The 16336-nt window shown below is 40.2% G+C and overlaps 1 protein-coding gene across 5 annotated transcripts in view; it reads left to right on the forward strand.

The window, feature by feature from the left end:
- The window catches only part of LOC136449108 (netrin receptor UNC5C-like), a 117957-nt gene that overhangs the window by 78339 nt on the left and 23282 nt on the right, over positions 1 to 16336 (forward strand). For all 5 annotated transcript variants that reach the window (XM_066448925.1, XM_066448923.1, XM_066448926.1 and 2 more), the window contains 3 exons: positions 8381 to 8665; positions 15183 to 15350; positions 15652 to 15813. In XM_066448925.1, coding sequence (XP_066305022.1) covers positions 8381 to 8665; positions 15183 to 15350; positions 15652 to 15813 — 615 coding nt within the window. The remainder of the gene's footprint in view (positions 1 to 8380; positions 8666 to 15182; positions 15351 to 15651; positions 15814 to 16336) is intronic.

The following is a 16336-nucleotide window of genomic DNA, read 5'->3' on the forward strand; positions in this document are numbered from 1 at the left end:
TAGGGGAAACACCATTGTTCCATTTTTAGGGAGATCCCTGACTTGTGAAAGTAGCACAACAATACCTCCCCCCTCCCTCCACTTCTTGACATCTGTTGTTAAAGAGTGGCATTAGCGGTCGGCAACAGCTGTGAAACTGTCCTGTAACCACTCGTAATACCGGTATCGATCGTGACTGGGGGCCAAAAGTGTCCATCTGTCCACCTCGGCAACACTGTTTCATTAGTGAACACGGCAAATATGTCCAACTGGAGGCACATTTGATCCCTCTTGACCTTCTTGATGGGAAATCTGGTCAGCATAATGTAATTTTATTTGTTTTTAGAGCTGAGTGTCACTTGCTCCCAGGCAACACTTATCCCCTGTGTCTTCTTCTCCTATTTTCCATGGATATTTCCGCGCTAAAATCAATGAGCGCCACAGGCCGAACATTAAACCCTCGGGTGTCAAACCTATTGTTAATAACGACCAAATTGCTTTCACAGCCCGAAAACGATATCTCGTAGATGTAAACTCTTTTCAAAAGGCTAGATTTAAGGTTAAAAAAGTGGCACCAAAAGCTTTTGTTTGTCAAAAGATTTGACAGATGGATGGAATAGCTGAAAAGTTGATGCGAAAGATCCTTTAACTGTTATGCGAGCGCGGGCCAGACCTTTAACCAGGGGCGGCGTTTCCGCAGAATGTACAAGTTGCGATCAATGTTACATTCACCTGATCTGGAGTCACATTAGACCCGCAATTATTGAATTGGCCCCAAGGTCCAAACCCATTGGAGCAGGGAATTAATATCTTTTACGGCCTTTGATCCTGGAGGTGTGGTGTTTGGTGGCTGCATCAGGGTTTGTGGGAGTAGCAGGGTTCTTCCAACAAAAAATAGAAAAAAAGAAAAAATATAAAAATAGTACATGAACACGGAAAACAGAAAAGACTAACAAGTTGTACTGAGACTGAAATTCATCTGGAAATATCTGGAAAATTGAAAGTTTTGTGAGACATGATTTTGTGTGTAAAAGAACTAGGTAAACAATACCAGTGAATGTTGTTTGAATATCAGTTAAATTATTGATTAGTCTTGATCTTTAGAAGGTCCGAGAGTGTAGAAAATTCCTGTGACTTGGAACAGATAAGAAAACAAATCCAGTAAATGTTACAGATCTGTTACTAAAAAATGTAAATTCCCAAGCTACTAAAAATGCTTCCTTTCTTTGCTTTCCATTTGATTGCTTTATTCTATTTACCCAAATACCAAATGCTTTATTCGCAAAATGACAGTTACTGAAGTAACTGGATAAAATTTTGAAACTGATGCTTCAGACAGCATCCGCTGTCTTTTGTCAGCGACTAAAGGGAAGAACTGGAGAACTGGAGATGTAAATTCTCAAGCTACTAAAAATGCTTCCTTTCTTCAATTGATTGCTTTATTCTATTTTCCCAAATACCAAATTCTTCATCTGTAAAATGACAGTTACTCAAGCAACTGGATAAGATTTTGAAACAGGCAGCATCCGCTGTCTTTCGTCAGTGACTAAAGGGAAGAACTGGAGAACCAGCTTTTAAATTCTTTATCTCATAAATTCTGGGATAATCCACCCTCTCCAATATTCACCAGCAGCCAGAATGAATTGGAATCAAACACTACCTTGACATTCTGCCTGGAGCTTGACCCTCCGCGTTTGTACATGGAACCGTTAATGAAATAACCTCCCTCACCGGCTAATGAATCACCTGAAGGCAGGTACTGATTTCGGGGAAGCCGTGGAGAGAATCCGCCATGACAGTAATGAAGTCTGTTCTTTAATTTTAGCCCTGGGGTTTTTCCTTGTACCACACTTGTGTATGTTTAAGTCAACATTAGGCCACACCAATTTAATTTCTTTGTTAACGAATTTTTATTTTCCCCCAAAAAAAATTTTTTTTCTAAAAATTTTTTTTTAAAAATAAAAATCCCTAAACCAAGAAATTGAATTGGTGTGGCCTTAGGAATAGGATTGTGGGAAACAAGACTGCCCAGGTTGTTTTCGCAACCTGATTTTTCGAGGATGGGATTTTTTTGCACCACCAAGTCATATCACCCACTGAAGCAAGAGGCTGAACGAAAGAATGAGAAATAGATTTTCCAAGTTAGCCATGCTAGAAGACAAGATAGTCCCCTAGGACAGGTAGTTGTCATACAGAGAAGCTAACGTCAGGCAATTTGCTATTGCCATCTGAATGTCAGAATTCTTTAATGCTCTAAGAGGCTTTTTTCCGAAGAGGCTACACAATTGTTTTAATTTCTACAGCATGCAGCATATTAAGAAATCCTACTGTAGAATCCCTAATGTCCCTGTGAGATATTTGTATTCAACATCAATAATTGTCTTTTAGAAGCTGAAGAAAGCATGGTATTAATGCAGAGTATGGAGAAATTGATGCCACGGCAGTCTTTCAACAAGACTGCGTTTCTCAAATATAGTTCTTTCTGAAGCCTGTCATCAGGTTTCTGCCTGTAAGATCTTCCATCCTCCATGCCTTCCTTGTTAATTCACGGCTCTGGTAGTTGTAGATAGCAGAATACGGCGTGATCTGAACACACCCCTGGGCTACTGGGAATAGTTACCAACCACTCAATTTACTTTCCTACGATGTTGGCGCAGACGATACCTACGCTATGACAGTATGTATTCAGGGTGTCGGGCGTATAAAATTTGTTGCAAGCGGCGCCTGCAGATCTGATAGTGACTCGACTTATGTGATTCATTCAGTCTAATAGCTGAAAACACTTAGCAGTGTTAATCTTCCGTGATAACTCAGACTGCTCCAGGCAGGTTTTCTGCACCGTTGGCATTTCTCTACCGTTAAAGTACTGTGAACGGCAGGACAATTCACTCCTTTGTTAGTCTGGATCAAACATGTGACAGCTAGTACAGTTTGGTAATACAGCATCATATCAACTTGAGAGTAATCTGCTTTTTAACGAGCTTATAAAGTCTGAAGAACATGTTTTTATCTTGTGTGTAATTCTGCATTTTGTAGGAAGCAATTCTGTAACATATTGCTTTTTTGTTGTACTGAAAATAACCTGTCTCACCCAAATCCCAAAGAAATATCCTTGATTGAATTGAAAAAAAAAGAACAAGAAAGAAAAATAGAGAAATAAAACAAGAAAGTGAAACATACATTATGTTGCTCCATTGTGACATCAAGACAAGATTAAACACAAGCTCAAATTATTCCTAAGGACAGCCCTTTACTATAGACTGCAGCCAGTTGGGCAAAATTGATTATTCATATCAGCCATACCAATAGATAAACAAATGAATAACATCAAAATCTTAACTTACTATGCTTAAATCAATTTCAGTCCTATATTCCTGCCTTCTACTAAAAATAATGTCTGATATATCGTCAAACACCTTTGTCAGTTTGGATGACAATATGCTGCTACCCTGAGGCGACATCATCCAGCTAAAATTGGATCATGCATGATCTTGATGGATCACCAGTGTGATCCAGGGCTGCGCTGAGATCTCACGATGTTCGTGTTTCCCTAATAAGAAGCATTGATTTGTTTAGTTGCTATTAATTCTCTTCTCGGAGCTGCAAGCACACATCAATACCCTCATTTGTATCGGTAATCCACACCTGATTTGCAAAGAAATAGTCATCTCCCCCCAACACCCCCATTCCAGGATGGTTTGGCCTATATTGCTGTTCCACTGTTAATTTTTATACTGATATTGGAATGTTACATTCCTTGAGTAGGTGTAGGAAGTTAGTTGGAAAACATATATCGATTGGGAAAATTGCAAATTTTGACTTCCAGTTTTAACCCAACCGTACATGTATCCATGAGTAGATGCATGAACTGTAGTCACTGAAATCTCAGCTGTTGTAACTCTTCGGTTGTGAATAAAAGACTTTGTTATTCAGCTTTTTTTCAACCTGATGGAATTATCCACAGAAGCTGTGGTAAAGATATGAAAAGGGAATGATATTTTGCCATCCAAGCAGTTAGTTTACTCAAAGATTACTAAAGAGCAGATGATTTATAGATATATCAAACAAATAATGACATTTTTCTGGCTGTTTATTTAAACTGTACTGTCCCTTGTCCTGGGACAGAAATTTGTTTGTCAAGACAGACAAAAAATTTACCCTGTCTGTACAAAAAAAAAAACTGAACTTCATGATAGGAAATTGATGGAAATATATTTTTCGTAAGCTTAAAATGACAGATTTAACCATGCAAATAGGCAACATTGGCTCCCAAACAATGAGAGAGAGGGAAAAGAGTTAAACCTGGAGACAGCCTGGTGATCTTGGCACGCAGCAACCAGTGCCCGTCCTGAGACAGTTGTGAGAGACGATACGTAAAGTTTGGATCATGAAGAAAAATCTGTTATCGGAAAGCCACAATGGCCTGTATTGGCCTTCAAAATCGTTTCATTAGCGGACCGTAATGAGCGTTTTTGTGCATCACTACCTGACAAATCTGGCAGAACGGAAAGCAATGGCCGAAGGGCTCTCTTCAAGCAGCCATCTTCGTTAAGTATGCGGATGGGTAGGATAGGAAGATCTAAAATTTATGAGCCACATGCCACAGGATTTAGGTAATGGGAACTTACAAAGTTTCTACGAACAAAGTTAAATCCTAATTGCAAAATACTCTTGTGATGCTTGCAGGCTCGGGGGATAATCATTATTCGTCGTTAACTTTGCAGAACAATCAGCTAACGAGAACTAATATTTACGAATCACATATGCCAGAATATTAAGATGATAAAATGCTTTTCAATAAGTACAGTCGTATAAAACCAGGAAGAACTGGCTCGTCTTTTATCATGGTTGTAGGCGCTTGTAAATCAATTACCAATGTTGAATAGGATTAAATTCCAGTTCCTTTTATAAAGAAGGTTCTGACATTTTTCAGCCACTTGTGTTGGCAGATCACGAAGACTTTAAGAAAGCAAAAAAAGGAGGTTGTTTTAACCTGAAGGTACTGGCATTTTCTCTCCCGTTGGGAAAGTATCCTATAACGTATGAAGATGACCACTTGACAGATAGATACTTATTGACAGTACTTAGAGCAGATCTACCGGAACTAATAAGCTGTGTGGGCCTGGTTGAGCGACTGTGAAATTGGGACAACAAACGTTTGACCCCAACGGACCATCATCTGTCTTTCTGTCCTATCAATTCATCCGATAAACCGCCAAGTTGTGTTCTAAAGTACCATGAAGTCAAATGTATAGACTGAGATTGTTCATCGATATACCTCAAAATTGTGAATTTCATTTAAAAGAAAGGAAGACCACACAATTCAACTCCAATCCAGATTTGAAAAAAGTAGTTTTTTTTTTTTACAAAGGCAATAGCTCAACTTTTTGCTGGTATATAGGAGCCCGTCCAAAATCAGCTGTGAAAGTGGTTCAAATGGACTCCTACAAATGATGGCCCTCAAAACGGTCATGTAGAGATGCCCGGTAGCCCATCATTTCAATGATATTCGATCATAACATTAAAGGAAACCCAAGCAATATTAGGGTCCGAAAAATCGGAATTTGAAAGTCAATTTGTTCAGTCATTTCTATACATGATTAGTTCAAACAACACTATCACAATGTATAGTGACGTCCATGATGCAAAAATACGACGTTGTTGTGATGTGAGAACTCACTGAAAATCGAGTTTTTGTAGGCTCGCAAAACTAAAGGGATCATCGTACAGCATGTTTTTGCACGATTTTAAAATCGTTAAAGTATGAAGCTATTACGCAAATGTGCTAAACAATGTTAGTAAATGTCACAATCATTAAGATTTTCGCATTTTTTAATTTCCATTTTTTGGCCCTGATATTGCTTTGGTTGCCACTAACCTACTTGTGAATAAACCCTCTTCCGCAGCAATTCTCATCCCATCAGCCTGCCTCTAAGACAGATGCTGACATACTCAAGTACCAACAATTGCAAATAGATTTAAAGAAAGCAAATATTCAAGTATGTGAGACGTAAACGAATATAAGTAGCACATCGTCTTTCACAGTTATTGTCATTCTGTTAGGCCTGCCTCTAAAACAGATGCTGACATACTCAAGTACCAACAAGTACAAATAGATTTAAAGAAAGGAAATATTCAAGTATGTGAGACGTAAACGAATATAAGTAGCACATCATTCCAATGACACAAAGTTAACGTACTGAAGAATAACTGTCTTCTGCAGTTATTGTCATTCCATCAAGCCTGCCTCTAAAACAGATTTTGACATACTCAAGTACCAACATTTACAAATCTATTTAAAGAAAGGAAATACTGAAGTTAGTGATGTAAAAGAATGCAGGTAGCATTGACATTCCAATGACATGTCAACATTCTAGTGATGAATAAACAATCTTCCCCAGCAATTGTCATTCCGCCTGGCCTGCCTGTAAGAAAGTTCATCATGTCCCCGTCCTGTTCATTCTGTAATGTTTACCAGTTAATTGATCGAGTGTAACCAATCGGCCAAGAGGTGGAGGTACCCGCCATGAAATTAGGACGGACACCGCGGCACCTCCGAGTTAATCTTAACGAGAATACGACAACACCATTAATCACGCCGGGATCGTGGCACGGGAAGTTCCCCCCTTCGTGATAGCCTCCTGTATAAACCTTCTGGGTGGCTGGCGGTTTCCTATACCTTTTTTTGGTGTGACTTGTTTTGTTTTCTGATCGCTGGTATGTTCTCATGTGGCCAAACTTAATGGTACAGTTTCCTTTAGCTTTTTTTGTGTGACTTGTTTTGTTTTCTGATCGCTGGCATGTTCTGATATGGCCAAACATAATCGGAATAGTTTTTTACGGCTTTTTTTGCTGATTTGCACTGTGTACTGATTGCTTGCGTGTTCTTATATGGCCAGACTTTTTGGGTACAGTTTCCTATGGCTTTTTTGGGTGACTCGTTTTGTTTTCTGATCTCTGGCATGTTCTTATATGGCCAAACATAATCGGAGCAGTTTTCTACGGCTTTTTTTGCTGATTTGCACTGTTAACTGATAAGCAATCAGTAAACACTGCAAATCTGAAAAAAAGCCGTAGAAAACTGTTTGTACATGGCCAAACTTAATCGATACATTATCCCAACAAGGAACGTAATAAGAAAATATGTAAGAAAAATTTAAACAATCCGTCCTTCCGATGGGAGTCTGCAACGGAGGCTACAATCATGATTTTCTGATCGTTGATGTATCCAACCCACCTAAGAAGGTGATAAGAAAAGAATGTTCTGAAAAGATCAGAAACGCGTCCTTCTGGCTGGAGTCTACGATAGAGACTACTACCATGAAGTGTTTGGGTAGAAATTTGGCCCAGCTGTCACCAAAACCAGGGCAGAAGATGTGCCAGGATTTATGGCTTTGCCAGAAACAAATTATCGGTTTAATAGTCATTACTACCAGCCCAAATAGTCTCCTGAATATTTGATGCCGTGTATTCGGTCCCGTAGATTCTTCATTTAGAAATGTTCGCCCTCAAAGGTCTCCTCCAAGGAGTGACTTGATTTACGATCGTTGCTCCGAAGAAGAAAAAATTGTGAGTCAAAGAAGCTGGTCGTAGCAACCTGCCATCCATAACCTGTTCATAAATTTCACGAATTGCAACGTTTCATCATTCAAAAGTTGACTTGGCAGTTCTGAATGTGCCTTTTTCAGCCAAATATCCTCCCCCTCTCTGAGCTGTAGTGTATTCTTTATCAGCTCAGCCACCTTCCCTTCTTATGACGTGCCATAAAGTCTGTGTTAAGATTGTGGCGCCGGCGGTACAATTTTTCACCGTAGACAAGTGATTTATCACAGCAAGGCTCTGTGTTCAAAGTTAATAAGTGCCACCCATAGCGCCTCTCGTCCCTCTATCCTTTTACACAGGCCGACAAGGGAGGTGTAGTCTGGCTTTAAACAATGGGCCAAGGCGCCGGGGAATTAATATCCCCGCAAGCATGGATGATAGTCATCTTCTGATAATGTGCGCCAAATTGGGACACGTTTGTGTACAGCTGTTAGGATGAGTTGTCAGTCATTTTCTCAGCTCGGAAGCAATTTCGGCGGCTTTGTTGTGTCTGCATAGGTACAAGACATGGTGGTATGATGAATGTGAAAATCACTAGGCAATGAATAAACTTGTTTATCAAACCTCTGCAGTCTAGATCTCTTTTTTAATTCAGAAATATTGTCCATACCAATTTTACCATGTAATTCCTTCTGCATGGGCAAAGTGTGTTTGAACAGAATGAAGTGTGCTGAACAAAAACATAGTCATGAATCATGGACGTTTATGACATTCCTCGATGCCACAGCGATGAACATATCCTGTCTAGTCTTTAAACAAACTGTATTTTATTTGAAAATTGCCATTTTCTTCCTTTCAGATCTCAGAAAAGACTTCATCTTGGAGCCCATCAGCCAGGGTGTCCCCAATGAGACCCCGGTGCAGCTCCAATGCCGGCCACCAGAGGGCGTCCCCACACCCGAGGTGGTCTGGCTGAAGAATGATGAGGAGATCCAGGTGGACCTGGACATCAACTTCATCATCACCAACGAGGGAAACCTGATCATCAACCAGGCACGGCTGTCCGACACCGCCAACTACACCTGTGTGGCCAAGAACATCGTCACCAAACGAAGGAGCGTCACTGCCAGGGTGACGGTTTACGGTAGGTGTTTGTTTGTTTGTTCGAACCTTTGTTATTCATGATAAGGCCACATCAATTTAATTTCTTGATTAACGGATTTATTGAAAAACTGCTATATTTCAAAATCAACATGAAAACAGAATCTCAGAGGAAAGTTTTTACTTTGGTGCACACAGTTTCAGGGAGTGAACAGGATCAGGTGCAAGTTCTTACCCCAGCCTTCTGTTTTTTTAAATGTTTTTTTTGCTAAAATTAAAAAAATAATCCGTTAACCAAGAAATGAAATTGGTGTGGCCTAAGCTTAAATCAGCCTGCAGGCCGCTTTTCTTAAGCGAAGAGGTAGGGTTCAGACAGATTATAACAAACTTAAGATACAGATTACATCATTTAAGTTTATGTAAAGGTTTTCTGGCTTTGGCTGTGGCCAACTATGTAGTAATTTTGCCTCAGAAATTCATTAATGTTAACCAGGTGTGTACAGATCGATAGACATTCCATCAGATGAAGCAAGGACCTGATGTCAATGGCATGAAATTTACTACAAAAGACTTAACAGGCTTTTAAGTTTTTACTTGTGTTCCCCTGAAGATCAGGATTCTTCAGAGCCACTTTACAGAAAATGAACAGTTAATGAAACAATTACAGAGCTAATGCCTTTGCCTCTGAGTGAAGTAAGCTCTAATACCAGCAGACTGCAGTGTCAAACACAATCCTAGTGTTGAGACTCATGCTGCGTACCTAAACGTAACATCAGGTACAGGTACAGGTATCGGTACAGAGGTTTAGGTACAGGTCTGGACCTGTACCTGTACCTGAACAAAATTAACATGTGTTTTTCTGAACTTCTTCAATGACAAAACCATAAACTGTTTTCAAGTTGTCAGTAACTTTATTCAAAAAACATAACTAAGTTTCCTACCACCAAACTCCCTTGGCCTTACTATCAAAACTCCCGGCCTGCCTGAATGATCTGTTGCATATTTGTTATGCTGTTCCAAGGTGTCACTTTGGTCATGTTTGGTGTTGCATGTGTCAGGAGATCAGTCAGAAAATAAGCACATACTTGGTGTAAATTTATATCGGTACAGTACCGGTACTTCATGATCCGGTATTTTGGACCTGTACCGAATCAATTTTTACGGTACAGTACCAGTACACAGCACTAGTTGAGATGACAGCTGCAACCCCTGTCTCCCACAAAGATGCATCATTATTGAGAAGGGGACCTTTGTGTAAGCTTCTGGAAGGTTGATATTGAGCAGGGATAATCTTGTCAGGACCAATTTTACATTGATTTGCTCTTTTAAGGAAAAAGTGCTGACTCTTCAGCAAGAAGGTTGTCCAAAGAAGGGCATACACTTTGTTTTTTGCACATGTACAAAATGATAGATGAAATTGGGAGAGGCGAGACAAGAAATTGCTTTTGAAAATGTTGTCCTTCAAAAGAGTTGGCAGAATGCAGATCAAGCAGTTTTGTTGAATGATTGCTCCTAAATTTCCTCATCAACATAATCGCAGATCCTCAGTTGTTTACGGATTCATTGAATTGGGCTGATTTCCAGGGAGCCCATAACAGGTGACCAAAACACAAACTTAGGACATCATGAATAATACAAGTGGAATGAAATTCAATCACAAACACATCCAATCACAAACAAATTCAAGTACAAGCAAATTATACAAAGTAAATGAACAGTAATAATAGTGAATTAAAAGATATGTTACCAGTAAATTATAGAAGGAAGACAAACAAAACCAAATCTTCACAACCAGATCACAGAGGATGATGGAGTTACATGCTGATACATGTACATTGACTGATGGACTGCCAAGTACATGAATTTTGAATGGGACAGGGAGGCAGTTTTGTGACGTGTTGTGTGACCCGGCGGACGGAAAGTCTGGCTGGATCTTTGAACTCTTTCATCATGTCTGCAGAGCCATTCATCATGTATTGATCTGGGCCCTGTGGGGAGGGGGGAACACACAACAGCCTTAAAACTGTGATCTGTTTTGGACTGGTTGAGCTTCTGAAGGGCCATTATGTTCGCCTCCCTAGCAGCCTTTTGGCAATGTTTTGATGTGGTCATCAGATATCAGACTACAGGAGCTCTGTAAAAAAAACAGTACATTGCATTTGATAAACAATAAAGGGGAAAAGGTAGCACGGAAATGCCGCCTGGATAACAGCACATTGGGCATCATAGGCTTGATAATTTGACAGTCAGGTTTTATTAGATAGTCTTCCATATTTCTATATTTTCATCTTGTCACTCTCACTTTTCCCTATCGTTTATTTTGGTATACACACACCCCTCCCCCTCAAATTTTGTGAAGAAGCCCCTCTAATTTCCCCCTCAAGCTTTAGTGGAAGAGCCCTTCTCATCTGTACCATCACATGAAAACTGGTGCCTCACATCTTGAGTTGTTAATGGGGGGGCAGTTAAGGAGCAAGCATAATCAATATGTGAACAAAAGAGTTAAAAGTCGCCCATCAAGCTGTAACTGATAGCACATTAAGTCAGGGTATTATTCTTGCTAAGCTCTTGCTAAGCAGCTCCATTATCAGCCATGGTTACTTATGAATTCCAAAATCAATCCGCTTAGAAGGAAGCTCTACCCGTTGCTTAAAGGAGTTGAGGTGTGCAAGACACAGATTGGTTTTGTCTAAGAAGACAGTCTCATTATTGAATTTGAAGGCATTATATGAGTCTCTATAAAAGGATTTCATTCAACCATGATACATTCAGAACAGCTTAGATGTTCATATCTATAAAAGATTCATTTTGTGTAATTTTGTAGACTCAAATACCAGTCCTGATTATCTTTTATATTTGTAGATTAAGTAACAAATCATTTATCTGTAAATTTCACAGATTCCACCATTGTGGCATTAAATTATATTGAATGAATAGAAATCTACTTAAGTCTTTTACATCTGTTCTTTGCAGTATGAAAATTACATTCATTTTTTTTACAATTCAGTTAGTATTTCAATGATATTCCTCAAAAGTAGATTCCAATTTCAAGTAGACGGAAGCACGGGGTTCAACAATAACTTCAGAGGATTAGACTATTGGCGGTGCCAACAGATATTCAATACATTGATAATCAGAAATCTTTATTTGTTGTAACACAGTAAGTGGCAAAGTTGTCCTCCTCAGAGGTTTGGTTGGTTAATTGTCGGGCACTTAGTACATTTTGTGGTGCATTTTCAAGGCTAGTTTCGCGTAAACTTGATTAAGTACGACCATTAGTCAACTTTGCTAGCAACATTATTCATGAAGCTTGTGAAAAATGTTCGATCATACAATTAGATCACGCCAATTCCTTTTCTTTGTTCTTGACGATTTTTAACAAATTTTCTGCAAGGGGTCAAGTTGACAACAGAGCTGTGAGATAACTTAACTTCGACCTTAGTTAAGATTCTCCCACACCATTATTGATGTATAGGGCAGTGCCCATCTCTGTTTCATAGCCCTGGGCCACACTGTGGTGCAATCACTGTAGCAGGGGGCTAGTCCACTGGCAGTGGAGTGTGTTTAACTTCCATACTGTTTCAGAAGTATGTACCATTTTTATAAAGTCTTTGGTATGACTCAATGCGGCTCTTGTCCAGAGGTGTCCTACCTGGGGCTTGAACTCGGGCCTTCTGGTTCAAGTAATTTGAGCCAGATGTGGTGAGAGGCAGAAGGCGCAGACCACTACACCACAGGGACCCCCCCAACTTCGACCTTATCCACTCTCCAAACTGTGTGTTCCAAAGTACAGACTTCCCCCTGCCTCTGCTTTCATGCTCAATTTTCGGTTCCATAATACTTTTTTGTTTCAAAATCAAGCAACCCACAAATTAAATCGCTGTGGCCGTAGCTTTCAAGGAGGATGATTTATGATGAATCTTGAACCCTTCCAGTGGAATCTGCACGTTAATCGTCTATCACTAATTGGATTCAATCGTCAGTGATTAGAAAATGACAAAGTGACATTATGAGGTCTCCCTGATGAAAACTAATTGCTGATGTCCATCAAACACTCGGGGACAGAGTTTCTCAAGCTTCAATTTTCCACCTTCTCTTTAAGATGTTGTCCAAGAGGTCTTAGCGTTTCCAAGTGATGTGCAGGTAATTAGAAGTCATTTGTGGGATGTAGAGTTGACCCAAATTTGTCAATTGACTGTGTAGATGTGAAGGATAAGGGATCACAATCCACTGTAGAAGGTATGTTGTACATTATTAATTGTTTGAGGAGAGCTACACTTTGAGCCAGTTTAAGAGCCTGCAACGCTTCTTGAAAAGAGAAGGTTGCAGTGTACCTGCAAAAAAAACTAAATTTCCATCACGACTTTCTTTAGAATATGTTTTATTACAATGACAATGTTATTATCTATTGCATACCCATCTCCTGGTATATACAGTATGTTGAATAACTAAAAGAAAGGGAGAAAGACATGTGTATCATTTGGTGCATAAGATCCATTGCCACGGTGTGACAGCAACTCCAAACTATATCCTGACTTGCACACGAGAAGTCAGTCAATTGTTCACTAGCCTGTTTTCAAACAAATGAGATACCTTTTTGTAGCCATACACAATCATTCAAGTTGCAGCAACAGGCAGAAAAAGTTGCAGAAGTCCCAAGGTTCGCGAAAATATCGATTCCCATTAGTGCCGAGTACTTCGCCAGCTCTCATAATTTTCTCTCTGATTAGGAGTAATTATGAAGCCTCCCCCAAGTGTGCGCAGTGTTCTTTTCGGATCACTGCTTGCATTTCCCGCCGCGATGGGAAGAAATCACCCCAACCTTCAACTCACCATCTGTCATTGTCGACAAAAGGCCACGGAAATTACCGGATCGGCGTAAAATGATGAAGTTTTGATTGTTAATGCACGGCGGTGGATGACGGTTGGGAGATGCTCATATTTTCTTGGCAGGAAAGCTCTCATAACCCAATGGAATATTCATGACAGGCCTTGCCGATCTCTTTGGTGCTTTAGATTTGGGAACAGAAAGATATGAAGTTATGGCACAGTAGGAGAAATTATTAACTTGATAGGATCTTACATAAAGTACATGTCAGAGTCCAAAAATATGAGACTTTCGGTTACAGACAAAATTGATGGTATTAGTATTTTTGTGAATGTCACACGGTACCTCACAAGACATTCTTAGCCTGTTGAAAGGTTTTGTACCTTGTCCCTGCATCGGTACATGTTTTCGATAGAGCATTGAATCTAAATTGTTTGTTTGCATTTCTTTGTAAGTAGAAGTTTTCTCTCGTTTATTTACTGTAGTTCTTAAGTTAACTACAGGACAAGATGCCTTGGGTTACACCATTATGATATTGAAAGATATCTGTTCACCTTCGGCTTGAAAAAGGAAGCCGTCACGAGGAAGCCTGTTCCTCAGTGATGTTTGGGTTTTCAACAACGACTCAACAAAAGCTTTGCGTTGTAGGCTTTGTTGTGTCTTCCTAGCTCAAGATCTCCAATACAGGCGACAGTGAAGATTCACAATCTTGTAAGAAACCTTGATTCAGAAGTAATCCCTGTATTCCGTTCGGGGATGTAAAAAGGGATGTGTTCCATAACTGACATGTCATAACCCGCTCTAAAATCGATACCAGGAAACTGACTGTGTGAGAAACATGTCACTGTGGGAGTGATAGACCATACGTCTTCTCGGCAGGCAGGTGACTGACGGTTCCTTATCATAAACAAGATTTTACGACAGCTCCTGTTGAGGGGGATAGTACCGCAGGCACCGGGGGACGTTTATTCTGCCGGTTGTGAATGAGGCAAGCAGATAGTCACTGACCCTATGGGGTCTTGGATAGTCCCAACAAGCACCATGGTGTCATCACTACTAGACATAGTTTTTTAGAAGACTCTACTTTAATGAAAATGGAATGAGACATCTATGTCCTTGAGTTTTGGTGGGACGTTGATGAAGGTTAGACATCCAGGTAGTAAGATACACCAAAAATAGCTACTCAAGCAACTGGATAAAAATTTTCAAAATTTTATCCAGTTGCTTGAGTACCTATTTTTGGCGAATTTTGGTGGGAATTTGAGTTTTTGCTGAATCAGGCTCTTTCCTTGGTGCTGAACAATCGGATATTATTGTATGCTACAACTTGGATAATTGGTCCAAGTTGGTACCTGTGCAATGATCAATTTAAGAAGAAAAAAGATAAAACAAAGGAAAAGGGTGTTCCTACATGTAATTCTCCTCACCTTCAGGTGTTGGCCATCTAGCCTATAGGGGCCTGTCCAGTGGGAAGGCTGCTAGAAGCATGATATAGTCAGGCTAGGATGAAATGAAGAAAGAAGAATTGGAAAGCAATGATGATGCTGATGTTGTTTCTCCCTTCCCAATGTTCCTTACTTTAATTTAGTTTAAGAGGTATTGGTGTTCAAGTCTATAGGGGTCTGACCTAGCAGGCTGTGGAAAGGCTGCTAGAAGCGTGAGGCTAGGAGTGAAAAACCCAGAAACAGAAAGCGATACTGATGCTGATGTTGTTTCTCTCTTCCTGTCGCAGTCAATGGGGGTTGGTCCACATGGAGCACATGGAGCGAGTGCAACAGCCAGTGCGGGCGCGGCCTCATGCGGCGGACGCGAACCTGCACAAATCCCGCCCCGCTCAACGGCGGCGCCACGTGCGACGGTGACCCCGTACAGCGTGCGGAGTGTACCACTCTGTGTCCAGGTAGGGTTTCACTTTTATCAATTTGTTCTCTTATAAGAAGGCTGCATCAACATGTCTGTCTTATCAACCCAGATTTGAGTTAAAGATCTTTTTTTCCCAACAACTTGTAGAATAGAACTTGTTCTCATCATGTATGATAGAGGCCTCTTTATTAGGGCAAGATATTTCGTCTCAACCACAAAATTTAAGCACCACAAAAACCTATTTTCCCCTTATGCTGTAAAATCAAGTCCCAATAAAGGCTTTGAATATAATGTCATTTCAATACAGCGTTTTAACAAAAAATCGTTTTGGTTCCCAGTTGACGGAGGTTGGTCGGAGTGGTCGAAGTTCTCGGCGTGCGGACGCGACTGTAACAACTGGAGGAGGAGGGAGTGCAACGACCCCCCGCCACAGTTCGGCGGGAGGTACTGCATAGGGGACAACATGGAAACCAGAAACTGCACAGGGGGCCTCTGCAGAGGTGAAAATAGACTGATGTTTTTGTGTTTTCCTTTGTTTTATCTTTTTTTCTTCTTAAATTGATTTTGAGTTAAGGCCACACCAATGTATTTCCATGGTTCTCAGACAATATAAGTTAACTTTCAGTCAACTCTGTACAACATAAGGACCACCTGACTATAGCTAGTGCAACCACTTTTTGGATGGTCCCTTACATTATTTTTCCCACAAGCATTAAGAATCCTGTCCATAGTGACCACCTGTCCACAACGACCAAATTTTACTGGTCCCCTGAGTGGTCGTCTTGGGCAGTTTTAGTGTAAAAGTATGGAACAAAAAGAGAAAGGTTAATCTGACAAAAGTCACAACTTGAAGCTGAAGAAACAAACTTTCTAGTTAGGCTCTGTTTTCATGTTCATCATCCAGTTCAGAGTTACGTTTCTTTAAATGCAGGATCCATGGAGACTTGGTTTGGCCTTACCTTCAGAATAACATTTTACCGTTGTCTTGAGTTCTTTTGTATCTTATCATTTACGTTTGCATGC

This window comes from Branchiostoma lanceolatum, chromosome 14, assembly GCF_035083965.1.
Source record: "Branchiostoma lanceolatum isolate klBraLanc5 chromosome 14, klBraLanc5.hap2, whole genome shotgun sequence".
Classification (NCBI taxonomy): Eukaryota; Metazoa; Chordata; class Leptocardii; order Amphioxiformes; family Branchiostomatidae; genus Branchiostoma; species Branchiostoma lanceolatum.